We start from the raw sequence: 20,611 nt of genomic DNA, 5'->3' as shown, positions 1-20,611 counted from the left end.
GATCTTTACTAACTAGCACAAAACGCTACTACATAGCCAAAATGCAATTGTTTACTTGGTTCTGTATTTGTATAAAAAAAAAAAAAAAAAAAAAAAACAACAACACTACTACTATTATTAAGAATAGCCAGCAATAGTACACAATGGTATTGCAGAACACCATGGTTAAAGGATTATGTTAAGTGACCCATGTTGCTGGTGAACTAGACTCATATTACATTTTATACTCATATATGCTCCCTGGTGAATGCTTCTTACATCTTCTCATTGTGTTTTCCTATTGTGTATTCTACTTAATGAGAACCTGGAACAGACCTATGGCACTCTCTAAAGGTAGTTTCACCTCTCCCCACCTCCCTAAAGCCTTTTTGCCATACTGTGAACTAAAAAGACAGGCTTCCGTTTCTACCTGAAGCAGCAGGTGGTTATGCATATAACCTGCCAGATCTGCTGTATTTTTTTTCAGGAAATACCTGCAGATGACCGCACTGCCCATAAAGATTGAATGATTAAAAAAAAACTAAAATCCTAAAAGTTTTTTGTTTCTCAAAAAGTATTTCATTTTCTACGTAGTCAACCCCATATGATTTGATTTGAGAAGGGATTGCTCCCCCTTCGCCCCCCATCCCCCAATTTATCTTCTTGTATTTGGATCAAGTTAACCTGAAACTCAAAAACACTTCTGAACAGGCATGTTTTCTTTTCTGTTACAATACAGAAACTGGAACATAAATATTGCATTTTTAATAGTATCCATTGATATGCAAGACTACAACATCACTTTACCGCATCTATTTATGATCTGGTTGTAATATTTCTGCTGTATTTTCTTGTATATATAATCTTGTTTGTTACCTGCTGCTTACAAACAAACAAAAAATAACTACAAACTGAGCTGGATCCTCATGAGTGTTTTCTTTTGGTAAGAAGAAACATGCTGTTGTTGTTAACAGAAATGCTATCAGAAATTCAGGTGCAATGAACTGCTATTTACATCAGTGCAAACATGTAAACTACTTGCCATCTGTAAAAACAAAACTGTGTCTTTCAAAGCACGTTCAGAATAAAAGCAGTCAGTGGTCACATTGTGGCCGGGAAAATACACAATTAAACTACTTCGAAAGTGTGTATTGCTCAACCTACAACATACTCATTCAGAAAATTGTATAAAAATGTCTTGTCAGTAATCTGTAACCAGTATAGCCTCTGGCTCTGTACACTGAGGAAATCTTCAAGCGTTATAGAAAGGCTGGCTCCAGTTCTTCCACCTTCCACACTCTAAATGCAAATGCTAAAGTTCATCACGTTGGACACCTGTGGAAGAAAGTGTGTTCATTTAATTCAATAACCCAGTTTAACACCTGTTCGACATTGAAGCCTACAGAATTTCTAATGGAAGGTACTTCTCATTGTTAGGAGTGAACATTAAGACAACATTATAATCACACTGCAGCTGTTACATGCCAGGCTTTGTCAAAAGCCACTGTTGGGATTGGTGGGGGCATTTCTATTGTATTTTCTATTGGCAGGAAATTCTGGGCATATTCTGAATACAGTGAATACAGCAAAAGACATCAATGCAATAAAGAAAATCTCTGGGACATGGAACTTTAAATTTTTTTACATGTACTTTTTGTATATAATTTCATAATAAAAAATACCTACACGAAACCATCATACCAATTCAGACTATTAAAATGTATTTATTTTTTCCTTAAAATAGATAATGTTTTAGTCTAAGTTAATAAATAAAACAAACTTCACAATGTCAAGCTTTGTGATCTATTATTGCGAATGCATTGCTATTCTTACCTTTGTTACTTTTTGACTTTGCGTGCTGGTTGACCTGTATATTTTTTTGTTCTTCAAGCTGCTTCAACAAGTGCTTTATCTCATTATCATACTCCACCCATTCTGGCACTATCCTCATAGCCGCCTTCAGTTTGGGCTCTTTCGTCTTTGGATTATTGCACTACAATACAGAAACCAACAAAAATAGTATAAGAAATTACATGTTAGTGTAAAATAGCATAGGATTGTGGGCCACAGTAAAAAAAAAAAAAAAAACTTTCCCACAATGATAACATACTAGCGCACAGTGCTTCTATAGCTTTTACAAGCGACTGAAACATTCATCATCTGTAACTGTCCATATTGCATGGTATGTTATCTTGCCAGGAGCGAACTGAACTCCTAAGAACCTAGACAATGCTGTGCCTAGAAATGGAGAACCTTGAAGATCACGAAGCAACAATGTTTTGTTACTTAATGTACGGTACGTTGTAGACTAATTGAAAAACGTAGCTTTGAGATAGTATAGAATACCTGAAGTTGCTTGAATTAAACTGCTACCGAGCAATGTTATATGACGCAAGTACCTGTGACAAAAACTCCCTGAACGTCAGGTACAAATGTTTGAATGATTTTTAAAAAGATAATATGTACGGACTCTGAGAACAAATTAATTCATCTCGACAGGCTTTGAAAGTGAGATTAGCATCTGTTCAATCTCCAGCTAAAGGCTAACATCTGCATAATCTTTCAAGTGTCTAATAAAGCCATATGCTTGCACTGACCGATTTCTTTGCTAGATAATCTCACTCAGTGTACATACAGTATGCTGTGCACTAGCAAGTTATCTAAAAAACCAGCAAAGAACTTGGTCCATGGCTCACAGGGGACTAGCTGACAAGCTGCCATCTGTGCTGGGAATTGTACTCTCTTCAGATACCTTATTTACAATTAAAAGCAACAGCATTTTAATGGCAGAACAGAGCGGTACTGTAATTTAGCCTAGACAGTATTTATTGTACTATTGCATGTGGAGTGTAAAAGTGCACCCTTAGTTCTAGTGTAGTTTCTGTAACATCACATGTAGCAGAGGCCTGGGGTGATACTTATCCATACTGATGACACTAAATAGCCAGAATAAAGCAAGTTAAATCAAGGGAATCAGACTCTCAAGCTGCTCTTGTAAGATAACTATCATGAAAATCCTGTTGTGTGTATTTTGCAAGAACGTATATGGGCAAATGGGAGGAAATGTTATGGAGTAAAACTAGACAAGAAACCATTAGAACACAAGATATATGGATGACTTATCTGGACTATGGAAACATGGAGAAGAATCTCTTGTACAGTTTCATAAATTAGCAAATTATATCTACCCTAACATTTCGGCGGATTTAAGGTGGACAAAATCTGAAACTGAATTCTTAGACACCTTGGTTAAACGTGATCAAGGATCTATTGAAACAGATCTTTACTCGAAACCTACTGATATGCAATACTTGAAGATAATATCCTTAAGGAATAGAAAGAAGACGAGCGTTGAATTGACAACAGAACTGAAAGAAAGCACAGGTGTCGTCGTCCATCAAATCAACAGTACAAAAGTCACTCTTGAAATGAGGACTTAAACGATGTGTTGCAGTAAGAATACCTCTAAAATTTGTGGTTTTAGAAAAAACAAAATTAGATAATGTACAGTATAGAAGAACAGAAGAAAATAAATGGATAAATAGACTAGATACCATGATGCCTTAAGTTTTAAATAGAAAGGAACAGTAGATCATTAGCTTTAGAGTGAATGACATGACAAAGACATTAAATTCAAAGAGAAATAAATTCAAAACACAGTTTAAACATACCGAAACGTTGGACAAAAACTTGTGTGTGCGCGCGCAATAGTGTGTATATATATATATAAAATGTATTTTCCATCGCTACAGAAGTTATAGACCAAAATACAGAACAACCCTATTCTGAAGTACATAGTTATTTTCTGTAAAGCCTCTACACTATATGAACCCTAAAGGGTTTTAGTAAGGGTGGCTGATGTCCCTAATCGATATCTATGAAGGAGTGTCACCACACTAGGACAGTTGAGAAGTGTTTGCCTACTTTTTTTTCCTCTGTTCTCCATAAACTTCGTCATTTTGCAAGGTCATTTTATAAGGTTGCACAACACACTGGAGATCCTCTTCCTCACTCTTCACATACACATCAGGGTAACCACAACCCCTCTGTTTTATTTCCATTCAATACAACATACCAAATCAATAGTTTTAGCAGTCTTCTTGGAGTTGTCATCACACCAGGTTTCACACCACAGCCACTCCTGTGGAAGAGATTTGATGGCCACCTGGTGGATCATGTTATTGGGTAGGTCCTTCAGAAAGAAGAAACAGAAGAATACACCAATACAACATATTTTCCATATCCCATGCTTTAGAGAGCGTAGCTGCAAATACAGTAGGTAATGTAAGTTATTAGCTATACGTTTTCAAGCTAATGTCATCCAAATAATATTGATGCAGACAACTAAGAGCTAGACAAACCAAACTCCATGCACATGACTAATATCCTATCCGATTGCACGGTAATTTCTTTGTTATATAGCCAATGTAGTTGTATATGAAGGCTTACAATTTCTATCACATTCTGCTGACAAAACAAATAAAGAATATATAATAACAATAAAATAAAACAAACACAAATGTGTGCATGGGTCAGAAGACTTAATATGACTGTAGAGTGCTGAATAATTTAATATGTAAAATTTCCAAACATTATATGCGTCCTATACCCGAGTATGACAGCAAAATGCAAATCAATGTTGCAGTTCACACGTCACAGCAATCACTTTGCTTCTATCCATAGATACTTCTCACTGGTCATGTCTTTTCAGTCTTTTAACTGTTTCCCTTTATTCTAGCATATATGCACTAGCAAGGAGAGGAAAATATCACCCAGAGAGCACTGGGCTTCACCTCACTATGCAAGAGTGGACCCTTACAAAGCCCTCTATCAAAACCAGTGTCTTTTGCCATGGTTTAATTTAGTTAAAGCCTGCTTCAATAAATCATGCTGGGAAATGAAACAAAGCTTATAAAAAATAGTGGACAGGAGAGTCTTATGCAAGAGTGTGGACTGACAACTGCTGCAACAGTGGCTGTTTCTCTCATTATTTATTTGTTTTTTTGTTCTGGCCTCTCGATTGGTTACACGAGGGTCACATGAGATGGTGGTTGAGTGTGTATCCTGACACTTTTTTTTTGCATGCAGACAAAATATTTTTTAGGAAAATGCAAGCTTCAAAACATTCTACAAAGTATGACAACAGCTATTTCAATGAAAGAAAAACTATTCTTTATCAAAAAAAGTTTGCTTTTTAGCCTAGTATAGAATTACACACAATCAAATGGTCCTTTTTGAACTGCATGTCAGGAATGAATGGGAACCCTCCTATATGAACTCTTCAATTCAAATTTCTCTTTGAAATCATATCCGCCACATAAACCAGTCTTGCACTCTAGAATCTTACGATATAAATAAAGCGCCTTCATTGTTCGTACCTGATCCAGGTTAGACAGGCTGTTTGGGTCCTGGCTGAGTGTCTGATACTGACCCCTGAGCCTGTCTCCAGCAGCAATCTTTCTGAACTTCTTTAGGTCAACGACGTACAAGGCACTGGTGGGGGCAAAAAACAAAACAAAAGAAAATATACACATTAAGACTAGACTAGTTTACAAAAAGCAAAGTATGCACTCAGATTGTTGGAAAGATGCCTTGAAATCAGTGGGGGAAAATAAACAACTGGATACTGCTTTAGTCATACATCTGTAGTAGAGTCCATACCTCTCGATCTGCACACTGGAAAGATCACAATTCTACACTACCCAGATATAAGTTTACCCTCTAAAATGTTTATCGCAAAAAATGTAATAAAATAAATAGAAAATGTGTCTGTCAATACTGGCTTCAGAGTTGTTATTATCACAGCAATGCCGTTATACTTTAATTACATACAGCTTGTTTTTAAAACCACATACAGACAGCTTGGGAAAAATCACCCAGCAGATGGAACCCCAGCCAAGGCTGCATCTTCAAAATGAGTTTTACTAAGCAATAGATTCATCATCATCACCATCATCACTGCTATTCTATTATTGCTTATAAAATATGCTTAAGGGTTAAAATTGACAATAAATTAATTGAACTTGGAATCGTAAGAATTTAGCCAACAATAGCTAGAAACCTTACATTATTTTGAATGGTAATTAATACTTTGTGTAAATACAACAGTCCCGTAACAGTATCACAACCTGAACAAACTGCTGATCCAATCCATAATCAACTATTTAGAATCATGCAGCAAAGATGCAGGTTGGTGCAAAGTCAAGAGGGGCTCCGAATAAACCACGCATGCTACCTGATGTGATACTTCCGGTTTGCTAGATGAGACGCCCAGTATCCCGACTTCCAGAAGCGGTATCCGTCCATTTCCTTGCGACTGTCACAGAAAGGGGTATAACCGTATGGGGCGCCCTTCAGATCTAGGTCCCTCAGCTCCTTCAAGTCAGCCCTCACAATCTGACCAGACCAAGAAAAAGGGAACCCATACTAAAAAGTGTGTTTCACACAGAAATCTACAGAATAGGATTCAGCTTGTCTAATAAACAGCTGAGATTTTTAGGCATTTAATGTGGTTTGGGGCTCAGGGTGTAAGCTAGGAGATGTGATTTTTTTCACGTAGGCGGATCCTGACTATCAAGTCAGACAAGGTCAGTAGTATGGCAAGTTCTTAGTAGTCATGCAACCTTAAATCACAAATGACATGAACAAGAACCTTTTCTTACACAAATAAGCTGATGCCATTTAACTGCTAAGAGCCGAGGCTCACAGATTGGAGTTGCCTAGCTCTGTGGTCAATAGAACACTTCGATCACCAGCGTTGACAATTTGCCACTTGGATCAAGTATCACACCAGAAGACTGGCAAACGTTTTATGACAACTTGACAACCACTATTTGAAAAAGAACTAATAACGGTGGTTTAACTGTATTAAGTAGTGACTGCCTGAAAAGGTTTTACTTAGAAAAGAATTACTAATGCATATCTTATCAAATCTATCTGGACAGTCAACCTGGATATTTACATTGGCTGGAACACTTTCATTCCTTATGTTTTTCAAGCTCATTTCATTAACGTATTATCAACCAGGGCTCTTATTAATACCTGATCAGCATCCACGAAGATGATTTTATCCACAGCCAGAGGGAACAGCACATCTAAAAACAGGATCTTGTGTCCCCAGATGATCCTCTGTTTCTCAGTCTCATGATGGAGCCAGCGAGGCCACTTATACTGCACTAACTCATACTGAAAGCCATACGCTTTGGCCATGTGTGGAATAGATTCCTGCAAACAAACAAAAAATAATGCTAAAGAATTACCCAAATATTAATTTCTGTTTGAGTATTGAGATTATCTGTACATTTAACAGACATAATCCAAACCAATTTTTTATTTAGCCATTAACCATTGAAAATAACTCAAGACTTTCTATATTATTTCAGGGATGCTTAGTAAGGACTGGATCTAGGGAAAATCAATACATGCACACAGTTTTGGATAGAAAGCTTTACACAATGCAGAATCTTCACCCTTTTTCATTGTTGTAATTTCTCTTGCCAACAAAAGCTGTTTCAGGCTTCCTACCTTATATTATTTTGCTTAAAGCCATTTAAAAGAATGCATAGCCACATATGACCTTTGCTTTTGGGGGAGTTAGGGCAATTTAGCCAGAAGGACTCTAGCTAAATGTTTTACATGATATAGAAACACATTCAGTAGTACAGAAAATATTTACAGCATGCTGGGTTACCTACCAAGCCTAAACTTGCTCTGAGATCTCACATGGTAGCAACAGTCGCTTTGACTTGTTGCAAAGTCGATCAACAAAACCCTTTATAACCTTACTGACTCCACTAAAATTCCGCAAAGGAAAACTATGCAGACATCTACTGACTTTCTCTAACATGCAGTACTATACTGTTTGTAAAATAGCTTGAAGATCAGTACTATTTGTGAGCTACTGGGTCAACACAAGTAGAAAGGATTGATCACAATTAAAATATAAAAACCAACAAGGAGGTTGTGGTTTTATTTATTTATTTATTTTTACCTTGTTTGTCTGATAGCGGTCACGTTGGAGCACAAAATGACCACATGTATCTCTAGTAAATTGTTCATAACATCATTTACCTTAAACATTGGTGACAGGTAGTTTTTCAGGAACCAGAACTTGACGGGCGTTTTGGTGTGTCGCAAAACTGAAAGCATCATTATTCTGAAACCAACAGTAGCAGGTAGTCATTATATGATTATAAGTCGTAAGGCATAACAGCCGTTTATTTATTTATTGTATCTCACCTTAAAAAGCGCTCATACAAATGTCCCGATGCAACTGAGAATATGTTCAGAATATCTGCTTTCTCCTTTTTGGCATCATCCGAAGAAGATCCTCCTGTGAAACTTTAGGTTGATACATTTACCATCAGTAAAAACAATACATATTTAATTAGCACATATCAAATGATGCACATTAGCCGATTTGTTTTTTGAAAACAAGAAAGACTGTCCAGTCACAAGACACTAAAACACGAGGCATGCTCAATTTGTAATGTAGAGCCTTCTGGGTTTGCTATACGATATACGTCTTCAATAAGCGTACGCTTCTGTGGAACAGTGCAATATCGTATTTACACAAACAAAGCACACACGATTCCGTATTCATCAAGCTGATTTACTCTGTAGAAAATCAGATCAATTGAAGTTGCTAAACAAATGCACATGTAACAGCTGAAGCCATGAGTGCAAGTACCTATCATAGACATAGTAAGTAGTGGATGGTTGGATATTGATTGGTTTAAAATGTTCATTATAAAACTACTTGAAGCACAGATAGCTTCAAGTGCTTCTGGCTGGATAGCATGCAACATAAGGATAACATACTGCAATAGTATAAGAAAGAAAGATTTGCACTCGACCAGATTAAAGGTTAAACCACTGCAACAAATGCACAGGCTATACACATTTAACACAATATGCCTATTTTACAGAAAGGGCATTCTGGCACTAGGATTTTAAAAGTCACTTAAACTCCAACCAGGGCAGATTGTGTGCAGCTCCTTCACTGAAGACACCACTGATTAGGAGAGCATGTTACTCAAACAATAAATCCCTGGGTTAATGCCTTGAGCTCTTGCAGCCAGTTTAACTGGGTAAAAGACAACTACAGTGTTGCTATCACTCATCTCCACAACAGCGGACACAGTTTCCCTCAAGCAGGGCTGGAATCTGTTCAGCTGCTGTTCGGTTTCTTCTCACCATTTAAATATTAAAAAAAAGTCTGCTTCCAAGCAGCACACGGTGTGATCTGCAGTTATAAAAGCAGCTCTCTATTGGTGTCTGCCCCCCACCAGAGGAAAAAAAACTGCTTTCCCTTGTCTCCAAAGAATTACAGACACCTAGAACAGTATTTACTGTAGCAAGGACATCAAGAGACCGGGAGGTTTTAGCCAACAGGCAGTGAAGTCTTGTAATCTGCTGTATATGCCAGGGTTGGCCAAACTTCCTGACCCTACAAGCCGCATACCAATATTTTCAAACAGCCGACAGCCGCAAGACAAATACTGTAAAACATGAAATGTTTGCCAGCAAAACATTTTAAATACTGGCATTGGTTTAAAAAAAAAAAAAAAGTAGTAAATTCTCTCGAACATTATAATGGCATTTTGCACTTACTCTGTGCAGTACAGTAGCTGTTATCTCTTGATGCCAACAAAATACACAATAAGGGAGAACATTGCAGAGCCTTATAGTCTCTGTGTAATATATATATATGTAACCATCTGCTGAGGAGTGCTTTTAAAACAAGGCCAGCTTGTTTCTCCTCAATTCTGATCAAGGAGGATATTCAGATGAAAACTTGTGATTTGTTTCATAATGATGTTTGAGGTTGCTCACCTTGTACAGACTACAGCGCGTAAGCGATTTGTTGTAGACGAGACACAGAGGTTTACCACTGTTTTCAGTGAAAGCAAATCTTTCCTCCTGTTCTGGCTTAAAGCCATACTTTTGTTTATTACTCGTGGAGGGTTTGCTCAATGCCACTGTATTATGACATGTACTTTCAACTGCACTTGAGAACATTGAAATACTCATGCACCAGGGCACGGTGTGAAACGGTGAGCAAAATAATCTGTTATACAATTACATTAGAAATGCATGTAGCGAAGGAGAAGCCATACTAATGGGGATTTGAACTTCCCCCATATAAAATGGGAAAACCCGGTGGGTAGCACGAAGGATGAAATTGAAATGGTGGAAATGACAAATGACTGCTTCCTAACACAATTTGTCAAGGCACCGACTAGAGAGGAGGCATGCCTTGATTTAGTCTTTTCAAATAACGAAGACAGAATAACTAAAATAGAGGTCAGAGAACCACTGGCAAACTCAGACCACAACATGGTCTCATTTGAAGTGTTTTTTAAAACCCCAAAAGTAAAGACTAAAGCTAAGGTTTACAATTTTAGAAAAGCAAACTATGAAGGTATGAAACAGAGACTAACAGAAGTAGATTGGAGTAAAATAGAGAAAACACCCACAGAAGAAGGATGGTTGTTCTTCAAAAATGTAGTACTAGAGGCGCAAAACAATTATATCCCTAAAGTAGACAAATCTAAATGTAAAACTAAATTGCCAAAATGGTTTAATAGATCAATTAAAAAAAATATTCAGCGAAAAAAGGCACTTTACAGAGCATTAAAAAAGAACCAAAAAGAAATTACGCAGAAAGAGTACACAGAACTGCAAACGCAAGCCAAAAAGGAAGTTAGAAAGGCCAAGAGAGAAATAGAAATTAACATTGCTAAGGGGGCTAAAACCAATTCCAAAATGTTTTTCCAATATTACAACAGCAAGAGAACATTCAAAAGAGGAGATTAAATGTTTAAGAGATACAAATGGCAAAATCGTAGATGAAGAAAAAAAATAGCAAATATATTAAATGATTACTTTTCACAAGTTTTTACAAAGGAAGATACTGACAACATACCCCACATGTCATCCAGTTCCTATCCACTTTTAAATAACTTTAGCATAACCGAGGCAGAAGTGTTAAAGGGACTAGGAGCTCTTAAAATAAACAAATCCCCTGGGCCGGATGAGATCCTCCCAATAGTACTCAAAGAAATGAAAGAAGTTATTTACAAACCGCTAACCAAGATCATGCAGCAGTCTCTTGACACAGGGGTGGAACTGACAGACTGGAAAATTGCAAACGTAATACCGATCCACAAAAAGGGAAACAAAACTGAACCAGGTAACTACAGACCGGTAAGCCTGACTTCTATTATATGCAAACTTATGGAAACTATAATAAGATCCAGAATGGAAAATTACCTATATGGTAACAGGGTCCTGGGAGACAGTCAACATGGTTTTAGGAAAGGGAGATCGTGTCTAACTAATTTGCTTGATTTTTTTGAGGATGCAACATCGATAATGGATAATTGCAAAGCATATGACATGGTTTATTTAGATTACCAGAAAGCTTTTGATAAAGTCCCGCACAAAAGATTAATTCTCAAACTGAACGCAGTAGGGATTCAAGGAAACGCATGCACATGGATTAGGGAGTGGTTAACATGTAGAAAACAGAAAGTACTGATTAGAGGAAAAACCTCAGAATGGAGTGTGGTAACCAGTGGTGTACCACAGGGATCAGTATTAGGTCCTCTGCTATTCCTAATCTACATTAATGATTTAGATTCTGGTATAGTAAGCAAACTTGTTAAATTTGCAGACGACACAAAAATAGGAGGAGTGGCAAACACTGTTGCAGCAGCAAAGGTCATTCAAAATGATCTAGACAAGATTCAGAACTGGGCAGACACATGGCAAATTACATTTAATAGAGAAAAGTATAAGGTACTGCACGCAGGAAATAAAAATGTACATTATAAATATCATATGGGAGATACTGAAATTGGAGAAGGAATCTATGAAAATGACCTAGGAGTTTTTGTTGACTCAGAAATGTCTTCATCTAGACAATGTGGGGAAGCTATAAAAAAGGCTAACAAGATGCTCGGATACATTGTGAAAAGTGTTGAATTTAAATCAAGGGAAGTAATGTTAAAACTGTACAATGCACTAGTAAGACCTCATCTTGAATATTGTGTGCAGTTCTGGTCACCTCGCTATAAAAAAGATATTGCTGCTCTAGAAAGAGTGCAAAGAAGAGCGACCAGAATTATTCTGGGCTTAAAAGGCATGTCATATGCAGACAGGCTAAAAGAATTGAATCTGTTCAGTCTTGAACAAAGAAGACTACATGGCGACCTAATTCAAGCATTCAAAATTCTAAAAGGTATTGACAGTGTCAACCCAAGGGACTTTTTCAGCCTGAAAAAAGAAACAAGGACCAGGGGTCACAAATGGAGATTAGACAAAGGGGCATTCAGAACAGCAAAATAGGAGGCACTTTTTTACACAGAGAATTGTGAGGGTCTGGAATCAACTCCCCAATAATGTTGTTAAAGCTGACACCCTGGGATCCTTCAAGAAGCTGCTTGATGAGATTCTGGGATCAATAAGCTACTAACAACCAAAACGAGCAAGACGGGCCGAATGGCCTCCTCTCGTTTGTAAACTTTCTTATGTTCTTATGTTCTTAAAGGTCATCAAGTGATGAAATGTTCTTGCAGTGAACATGCAGGCTCAAAAGAAACGTAATAGAGAGAAGAATGAATAATAAAGACGAATGAACAGAGAACAAAAATAATGAACTTGTTGTGTTTTTTTTTTTACTTTCTCTATTTCCTTTTAGTTTTTGTTCATTATTCAGTTCATTCGAACCTCAGCATGAGAGTCAGCCAGCATTTCACCACGAGCCACACTTGAACTTCCTGTGAGCTCTGGTTTGGACACCTCTGGTATACGCCTTTGGTTTTCTACATATGGAGTAAGGTGCGAGAACATCTTTAACTTTAGAATTATTACGAGACCAAATATTTTTATATTCTATGCTATTAGTTTAAAATGTATTTGTAAAGGTTACAGACAAGCTGACTTTTGCAGACATTATGTAGGCATGTCAACATTACAGTAAGAGGTTACGTTGTGGGTTGAAGACAGTCATACTGGAGTTCTACCACAATCTTGAGTCTCAGTCATATACGTTCTGCTGAATATCTTTCTAACAAACTACTTCATGGTTCATCTACTTTAGCCTTTCTTTTATATACATTTTGGAACTTAACATTACTGAAAATGTATGATGCAGCAGTAATCATACAGCAAGCAAAAAATCTATGTAACTAGTCACTATGTTAAAAATATGGCTGCCAAATGCGACACTTCCTACCTTTCCTTCATAGACCTCCACAAGCTTTCCATATTGAGCAGTAAGTAAGAAGACAGACACATAATATAGTTAGCAAAAACTAAACAAACACATTATGCAGAAAAACAAGCAGTTACCACTAATCAATACTGCATCCATTCCTCTTCCAAGGACATGGCCTATTTCCTACCCCAGTCAAGCTTATGGAAAAATTCTCCATTTCTTGCTCTGCAACACTGCTTTCCCACCACCTTGGCACAGATTTGGTTTAGTTTCATAAAAATTAATATGTTTAGGGGTTGGTTTGTTCAAAATTGTAAAACATTTTTTTGTAGGAAAGTGCCAACACTAAATTATGAATCTAATTGTTTTTTTCTATACCAATTAGGATATTACAAAAGCTAGTCTCCATAATTTGTTATTATAATTAACATAACATATTTACAACGCAATAAAATAAAAAAATAAACAAATATGAAAAAAAACAACATAAATACAACCATAATACAAGTTTGCCCCTTGCAGCTACAGAAGATACAGGATGAGTTCTATTGTCCATTATGGTTGACTCCAAACACGTTACAATTCTGAAAGAGTATCAGGAGCAATATAGTAATAGTTAACAGCAAAGCCGCTCCCCCCTACGCAACTTCATAATGGCATCCAGTTTATCAACTGGAGTGTAACTTTGTTTTGTACTTTTGGCAATACCAACTCAAGACGACTCCTTTTGTCTGTGCTTATCTATTAAAATAAATGTAAAAAAGCTCACCTTGTAATTGACTCCCATAATCCTTTGTCCTCTGTTCCATCACTGAGCAAATCTTCGTTTATTTTATCTGCCCTTTTCTGCACCTAGACCACAGATAAACCAATTGCAGCCAAACAGAAATCATATAGAAAAAGGTTCTTTATTTAACTGATGCTTTTTGCAATGTAAGACAGTGAGTAATAAATGATCTTACTCCAAGTCATTTATTGTAATTCATCATATAATTCTATTATTTCAATATTGACTATATTATTAAAAAGTGTTTCTTCAAAGTCCACCCTTAGGGAGGTAAACAAAGAACCAAAACACACACACCTAGAACAACAAAAACAAGGCTCTTGTTGGTATACCTACCTTTACATTGATGATTTTGCTGTGGAAACTATTCAACACAACAATGACATTGTCAGAATCAGCAGGTGAGTCAGTGCCATCATGACTAGAAGTAAAGAAATTAAAAAAAAAAATGTAAAAAAAAAAAAACACTATAGATCAGTCAAAATAACTTGAGAAGAAAAATACTGGAAGAAACAAATCAATGGCAAAGGTTTTGGATTTGAAGTTTTTTCAAATGTAGTTATGGATGATTCATCTACACTGGATACAAGAAGAAACAGATCTCTACAATACCTCTCTCACACTGCTTTCTTTTCTATCTGCAATGAATACAGCTTTATTCTGAAGTGCTTATAGTGCAAACAAGCTTACACACAAAACAAAGAAATAGAGAATGAGACACCGAGAAAAAATGACAGAATCGCTCCGCAAACTAATGCCAAAAGAACATAAACACTTCACTGAACAGAGGATTCACACCAGAACACAAGCCACACAACCATCACCACAGCAGTCATGCTACACAAGAGAGAAACGTTTCCTTGATTTAAACAACTCCCTATGGACATAAACATTGACAAACTACATGATAAAATATGTTTTGTCATAATGGATCAATAAATCCCACAAATCTTCATGGTTCCCCAAATTTTCCAAAGGAATGAAACCTTTTTGATAAATAGGGCCTCAAGAGAGCAAAAGGGCAGTGGAACCTGTCCTTCTATACCACTTGAAGAACAGTTTGCATTTGTCAGTTTATCATCATAAAGCAGGTTGTCATCTTGAGTTACTACCTGGCAAAATCAGAAGTTACTGGAAATCAGATGAGAGATGCAAAGCAAATTAAATCATGCTGCCATAAATAAAGAATCAAGTGATATTTCTTTGCCGAAGCTTTAATAACTAAAAAAACACACAAGAACCTCAGGCATCACAGCCCAGATCTCTAGTGAACGTGTTCATATGTCAGTTTAGACAATCTGCTGAAGCAAGGGCAGCATACCTATAAAACAAGAAACTTTTCTATCAGTGTTCACTAATAAGTTGTCACGACTCACCGACCCTTTATGACCTGAGCAGTTACTGAATGCAGGGAATTAGCCTAGTCCTGATGAAAGAGGCTTACAAGATATTGTTCACAGTGCAGAATGCTTAGATTGATGGGTTTTTTTGTTTTTATTTTTTTAAACAGAAAACTATCTGGCCAAAGCGTGTGGAAGTAGTGGATATCAATTTCTGTCCCACCTCAGGGGAGGATTCATATCTCATTCCTCCCTGTCAGACAAGCCGTGCTGCCAATGCTCACTGGACTGGGAGTTGTAGTGAAAAGTTTTTTCATCTAGATTTGCCCTATAAACTGGAGAAAGCCCTGTAACAACCACATGAATAATGGCACTGTCAGGATGAAAAATTAGATCTCCTTTTACCTTTACGAGTACAAGAGAAGAAATAAATCATAATAGATCTGAAGGTTCAGTGGGCGTCCTCCAATCCCACAACCAAGCCAGCTCGACAGCGGATGTCAGCAAGCTAGCGACCACTGGAGGACAAAGGACAGCCCTGCAGGTGTCTGCTCTGTGCTCACTGGGTGCCTAGCAGAGTTTGCTGTAGCAATTAGAAGCAGACCCTGACTGTTTTGCCTCCCTAACCCACAGGAGCTCCATAGCCAATGTGACGCTCTCTGAGCAATCCCAAGTGAAGACCGGCAAACTGGTAAAAGCATAACCCCTGCTGGAAGCATTTTAATGTATAAAAAAAAAATATGAAAACTGATAGAAATTATAGTTTTTTTTAATACGTTGACTATAGAGAAGGAACAATTGCGTGCGATATCACCCCCCCAGCACCAAGACAATTGTGACTGGTCCAGGCAGTTATGATATGTAAGATTTCTGCAAAATGAAGTCAGTTATCATGTTCATCATGTAAAGAGTGACAGGCAGAGATGGATGGACGGACAGACGCAGTTCAGCACAATTGTGAAACAGAAAGGCCGACGTAACACTGCCAGTACAGGGATGTTTCAGTGATCACTAGTAGTTCAAATTGCCCTTCCTGTTAAGCATAATTGTTCTCACTAGAATGTAGGCGAAAATATGCAATATTCAAATTTGTATAACACTTATATTTACAAAAGTAAAAAAAACCTACATCTTGATACCAGTACTTCGCCCACGGGCCATGCATCTGAAAAAGCTTTATGAAAACATTTGTAATTCTGTACAGTAATTACAGTTGAGTACTACAACTTGTAGACTGGTAATTATTTTAAAACAACATGATTTAAACTTTTTTTTTAAATCACAGATTTAACATGAATAAAATCCATGTTTATTTTGTCTGCAGTGATTTCTGCAACAATTGCGAGAGGTAATGCTGAAATTACCTAACAACTACTTATGTATTTTTTTACTCTAGGTGGGGGAATATGTCACAGGTATTCGACTTGACCACGCCCAGTCCTCCAAGGTTCTGAGGTGAGAAAGTGTAGCGTTGCAAGAGCTGGGTGATGCATTACTGCTTTAATGTTCCAAGAGCAGTATAAAATCAATGCAATGCATTGGGGTAAGGGAAAACTTGCACGCAATGGATGATCAACTTCTTTGTTAAGCTATCAGATCTATAATATTCCCTTTAAATATCTGCTGTACTGTTTACTCCTTTTTATATTTGAAGTCTACAATTCTAGATGACACATTTCAAATAGGATTTGTCTTGGTAAGATAATTAAACAATTAATGTAGCCAATAACAATACAAATGTTACTGCACCAATAAATGTTTTTTTTGATGGTTTCTTCTGTATTAACAGTCAGTCAACAGAAGCATTCTGGCATGGTTAAACACCAAGTCTCCATGAAGTCAGAGTTTCTCCCAAGTTGCTCCTAATGGGAGGGAAAGGTTACTGTGAAGAACATCTGCCGACAAATCCATCTTATCTCCTCTGTGCTCAGCATCTTGTATCAGGTGATGTTCACCACCTGCAGAGGATAGACCTCTGGGTTTGATTTATGAAGGGAAGGTCATCTGCTTTTTAGATTCATAAATCAAATGCACGCTACTGCTAAATGTATATAGATTTTTGTATTTTTTATTTAATGATAAACACAGCTCCCTGTAGCAGATACAGGCTTGCCTTTCTCTAGCCCATGCTCTGCAACACGATCCGATCTCAGAACATCATTTTGTGAGTGCTGAACATGTTTAAAATTAGTATTGTACTGTAGATGTAACACAAAGCAATACTCACGCAAATATCTGATAGATATCTTCTGACCTTCCTTTACGTAACCTTAAGATCCAGGCACCAGGATTTGCTTTTAATTGAAAATAGCCCTGTATTAAATCGAGAGAGAAAAAGAACAAATAGGCTTATATATTTCTACCTCTGCATTTTCATTTTCAGAGTGCTTTACAGCAAAGACTGAGAAGAAAATTGTTTTTGATGCAACAAAAGAATTCATTTCTTATGAATCACGGCATTAATGATTTTTCTGGCTAAAGGTTAGTAAATGCAAATGCTCTGAATGTTGATAAGATTAAGGTAGAGCAATAACTAATACTTTTAAAATATGACCTTGCAACTTCTTTATAGAGCAGTCCATTTTTTTTTTTTACCACAAGAGAATGTCAGTCATAGGAAAGTGGTTCTTTTTCCGAACTCAGCCCAGTGCACTAGTGTGCTTAGATCAGAGGTGTGCTGATGTTTATATTGGCAGCATAAAACTTAATAAAGCTAGCAGTTTTACAATACGCAGCAAACAAAGCAAAGTGCATGCAATGGGGATACTGCCATAAAATATCTAAATGAAAACATTCATCTCAGGAAAGTTATCGATTCTTTGCCGTTTTCTAATCCAGGCTTTGTTGCCAGTTTAACTCTTTCCAGGGCTAACACCGAGCCTCCACAGCTAGCTATGAGTATGTTTACAATGACTTGTGGCACCCAGAATGGAAAGCTGTCTCGTATTTTGAGGTCATTACCCCATCGCCGTGTTTCAGTTTTCTATATTTTGATGTCATCATCCTGTCATCGTGTTTCAGTTTTCTATATTTTGGAAATACATGTTCCAAGTATGGAACCCTTGGAGGGGGCAGGCGAGTGCCAGTTTGGTACGATTACCATCATTCCATGGAGAAAAATGTGTCAATTTCACACGGCAAATTGAACAACCATCACCTTACTGAGACAGAGATGCACTTCCTTATCTTCTGTAATCCTGTTGCAAGTCTTGCGTTAACAATTGAATAAAATAGAGGTGACACACCATAATAATAGATGGTAGATCTAATTTCCATTCTTTATCATTTACTATTCAAAAAGAACAAAGTTAAAAATCAAGCAATGTTTTGGCTATAGGGAATGGCTGTAGGGACTAGACAAAAATACAGTAACACTTGAGCTCAATTAATTAATTAACGATACAATCACTGAAAATTAGCAAGTCAAATACTAATTATAATAAGTGCAAACAAAGCTATTATAATACAACACAAATATTTGAAAACATGCATACTTATATTTACTTTTATAAAAATCACACATTTCAAGATTATTTCTCTTAAAATTAGATTTTATTCTAATTTTCAAAAATATTCATCATACTCAATCAGTTGTTATGATACAGGTTATTTTTGTAAACGTGGGTTTTTACAGCAATCTTTTAAAACAATCAAGAGTAATCCAAGTAAGAACCTACCAGATTGGCCATCACTATGGTATCTTGTATAAGGGGGGCAATTTTGACTCCCAGAGTAAACTGTAACCCACGAGGTGGCTGCCCACTTGTCACATCGAAGCAATGCCCTTCAAGCAGCAGATACTCCAGCTCGTATTCTGCTTTCACAATGCCATCAATCTGAAAACGTACCACAAGTACCAGATTACCGAGTTGAATCTTACTGCACTTTACTCTTAGAAGCTTATATTTGTACTATAAGTTAACTGCTCTTAGTTGAACTCGCTCTTAAGTCGTAATTATTTACTGTATTCTTTATTTTTCTCTTCTCTGAATTAGATTTTTTTTTCCTACTGATTTTATTGTACTTTACAACTGTAATATGATACTCTGTAGTGTGATATTCTATAACAATTGTAAGGCAGCCTTGGATAAGGGCATCTGCTAAGAAATAAATAAAAATAATTAAATGCTAATTAGCTGCATAATTGTTAAATCACAAGCAGTTAAGTTATATAAACCTGGATTGGTTCAGTAGCTAGTTTTCAATCAGAATGCAAAAATGTTGCATAATAGAAGTAGACCACTTTTCTGGTTTGGAAGTTTTCACTTTTAAATTTTTTAAATATAAGTAAGTCTTAACTTTTTTTTTTTTTTTTTTTTTTTTTTTTTTTTTTTTTAACTCAAATGTTACCCTTTCAACAGTCGTGGTTATATTTTCAAATATGTCTACATGCCAAAAAAAAAAAAAAAAAAAAACCACAATTATTCTACAATAATTTTCTCCAAGAAGCGATCCAGCTTGTTACCTCCTGCAGGTGGATGTTATCAAGGTCATGTGAGCTTTGCACAGCTTCCACCAACCAGCTCTCTGGTGTGATCATGTTGAGCGTGAGAAGAGGAGATTCAGGCATTTCTAGAAACTTTGCTACAGGCCCTGGAGACAGGGTGTTGTTGGCCAAAAATGTCACATCAGGCTCCAAAACATAGCGATAAAAGCTGCAGAGATCAAATGAAAGTTATATTATGAGTAACCAGCCACCTAAGATAGCGATTAGAGCAGGCATCCAAGGCGGTGTCCCTGGCTACAATCTGAAATAAACATTTCGGGTGAGGCTGGCCAATAATCAAGTTGTGTTTTGTCATTGTGGTAGTATGGTAGGGAAAGCCCTGCCAATACACTGGGATATGTGTGTATACCCTCCCTGCAAACACCTGTGGGAATGTGGCTGGAGCCATCAATTCAATACATGATTAATTAGGCTCCAGCCACAGGTGTATAAACAAGGTGATCATGGGTGCTAGTTAGAATTTTGTTGGTGAAGGAATGGTGCGGTGGACAGTGTGTGTTTTGTTTGCTTGGCTACAGCTTCCTGGTCTCAGAGTCTCCTTGGTAACGTGCAACCTGTCACAGTCATGTTTAAAATCAAGGACAACAGGCTCAATCCAATTAACTTTTCAGCTGGGTAAGCATTTTGACAATATATAAATCCACGCTATAAACAGATCAAAAGGTGACGTTCTGTTTATTTTGAATAAATCTAAGGTTCCTAAAACTGCAAGGCATGCATTGCAGATACTTAAAAAAAAAAAAAAAAAAAAAAAAAACACTTGGAAAATGTTAAGT

At 36.8% G+C, this 20,611-nt stretch overlaps 1 protein-coding gene across 2 annotated transcripts in view; it reads right to left on the bottom strand.

Annotated features, from left to right (window-relative positions):
- Positions 1–283: 283 nt before the first annotated feature.
- The window catches only part of uggt2 (UDP-glucose glycoprotein glucosyltransferase 2), a 60,251-nt gene continuing 39,923 nt past the window's right edge, over positions 284–20,611 (bottom strand). For both annotated transcript variants that reach the window (XM_041259675.1, XM_041259676.1), the window contains 13 exons: positions 19,794–19,983; positions 19,006–19,164; positions 17,556–17,641; positions 14,325–14,409; positions 13,971–14,053; positions 8,218–8,319; positions 8,050–8,134; positions 7,021–7,203; positions 6,215–6,375; positions 5,358–5,472; positions 4,055–4,171; positions 1,813–1,972; positions 284–1,314 (listed from right to left, as the gene is read on the bottom strand). In XM_041259675.1, the coding sequence (XP_041115609.1) occupies positions 1,292–1,314; positions 1,813–1,972; positions 4,055–4,171; positions 5,358–5,472; positions 6,215–6,375; positions 7,021–7,203; positions 8,050–8,134; positions 8,218–8,319; positions 13,971–14,053; positions 14,325–14,409; positions 17,556–17,641; positions 19,006–19,164; positions 19,794–19,983 (1,549 nt within the window). In that variant the 3' untranslated portion in view covers positions 284–1,291. The remainder of the gene's footprint in view (positions 1,315–1,812; positions 1,973–4,054; positions 4,172–5,357; positions 5,473–6,214; positions 6,376–7,020; positions 7,204–8,049; positions 8,135–8,217; positions 8,320–13,970; positions 14,054–14,324; positions 14,410–17,555; positions 17,642–19,005; positions 19,165–19,793; positions 19,984–20,611) is intronic.

Source organism: Polyodon spathula, chromosome 9, assembly GCF_017654505.1.
Source record: "Polyodon spathula isolate WHYD16114869_AA chromosome 9, ASM1765450v1, whole genome shotgun sequence".
NCBI lineage: Eukaryota > Metazoa > Chordata > Actinopteri > Acipenseriformes > Polyodontidae > Polyodon > Polyodon spathula.
Note: the sequence above shows the minus strand (reverse complement) of the source record. Positions and strands in the feature narration are given on the sequence as shown.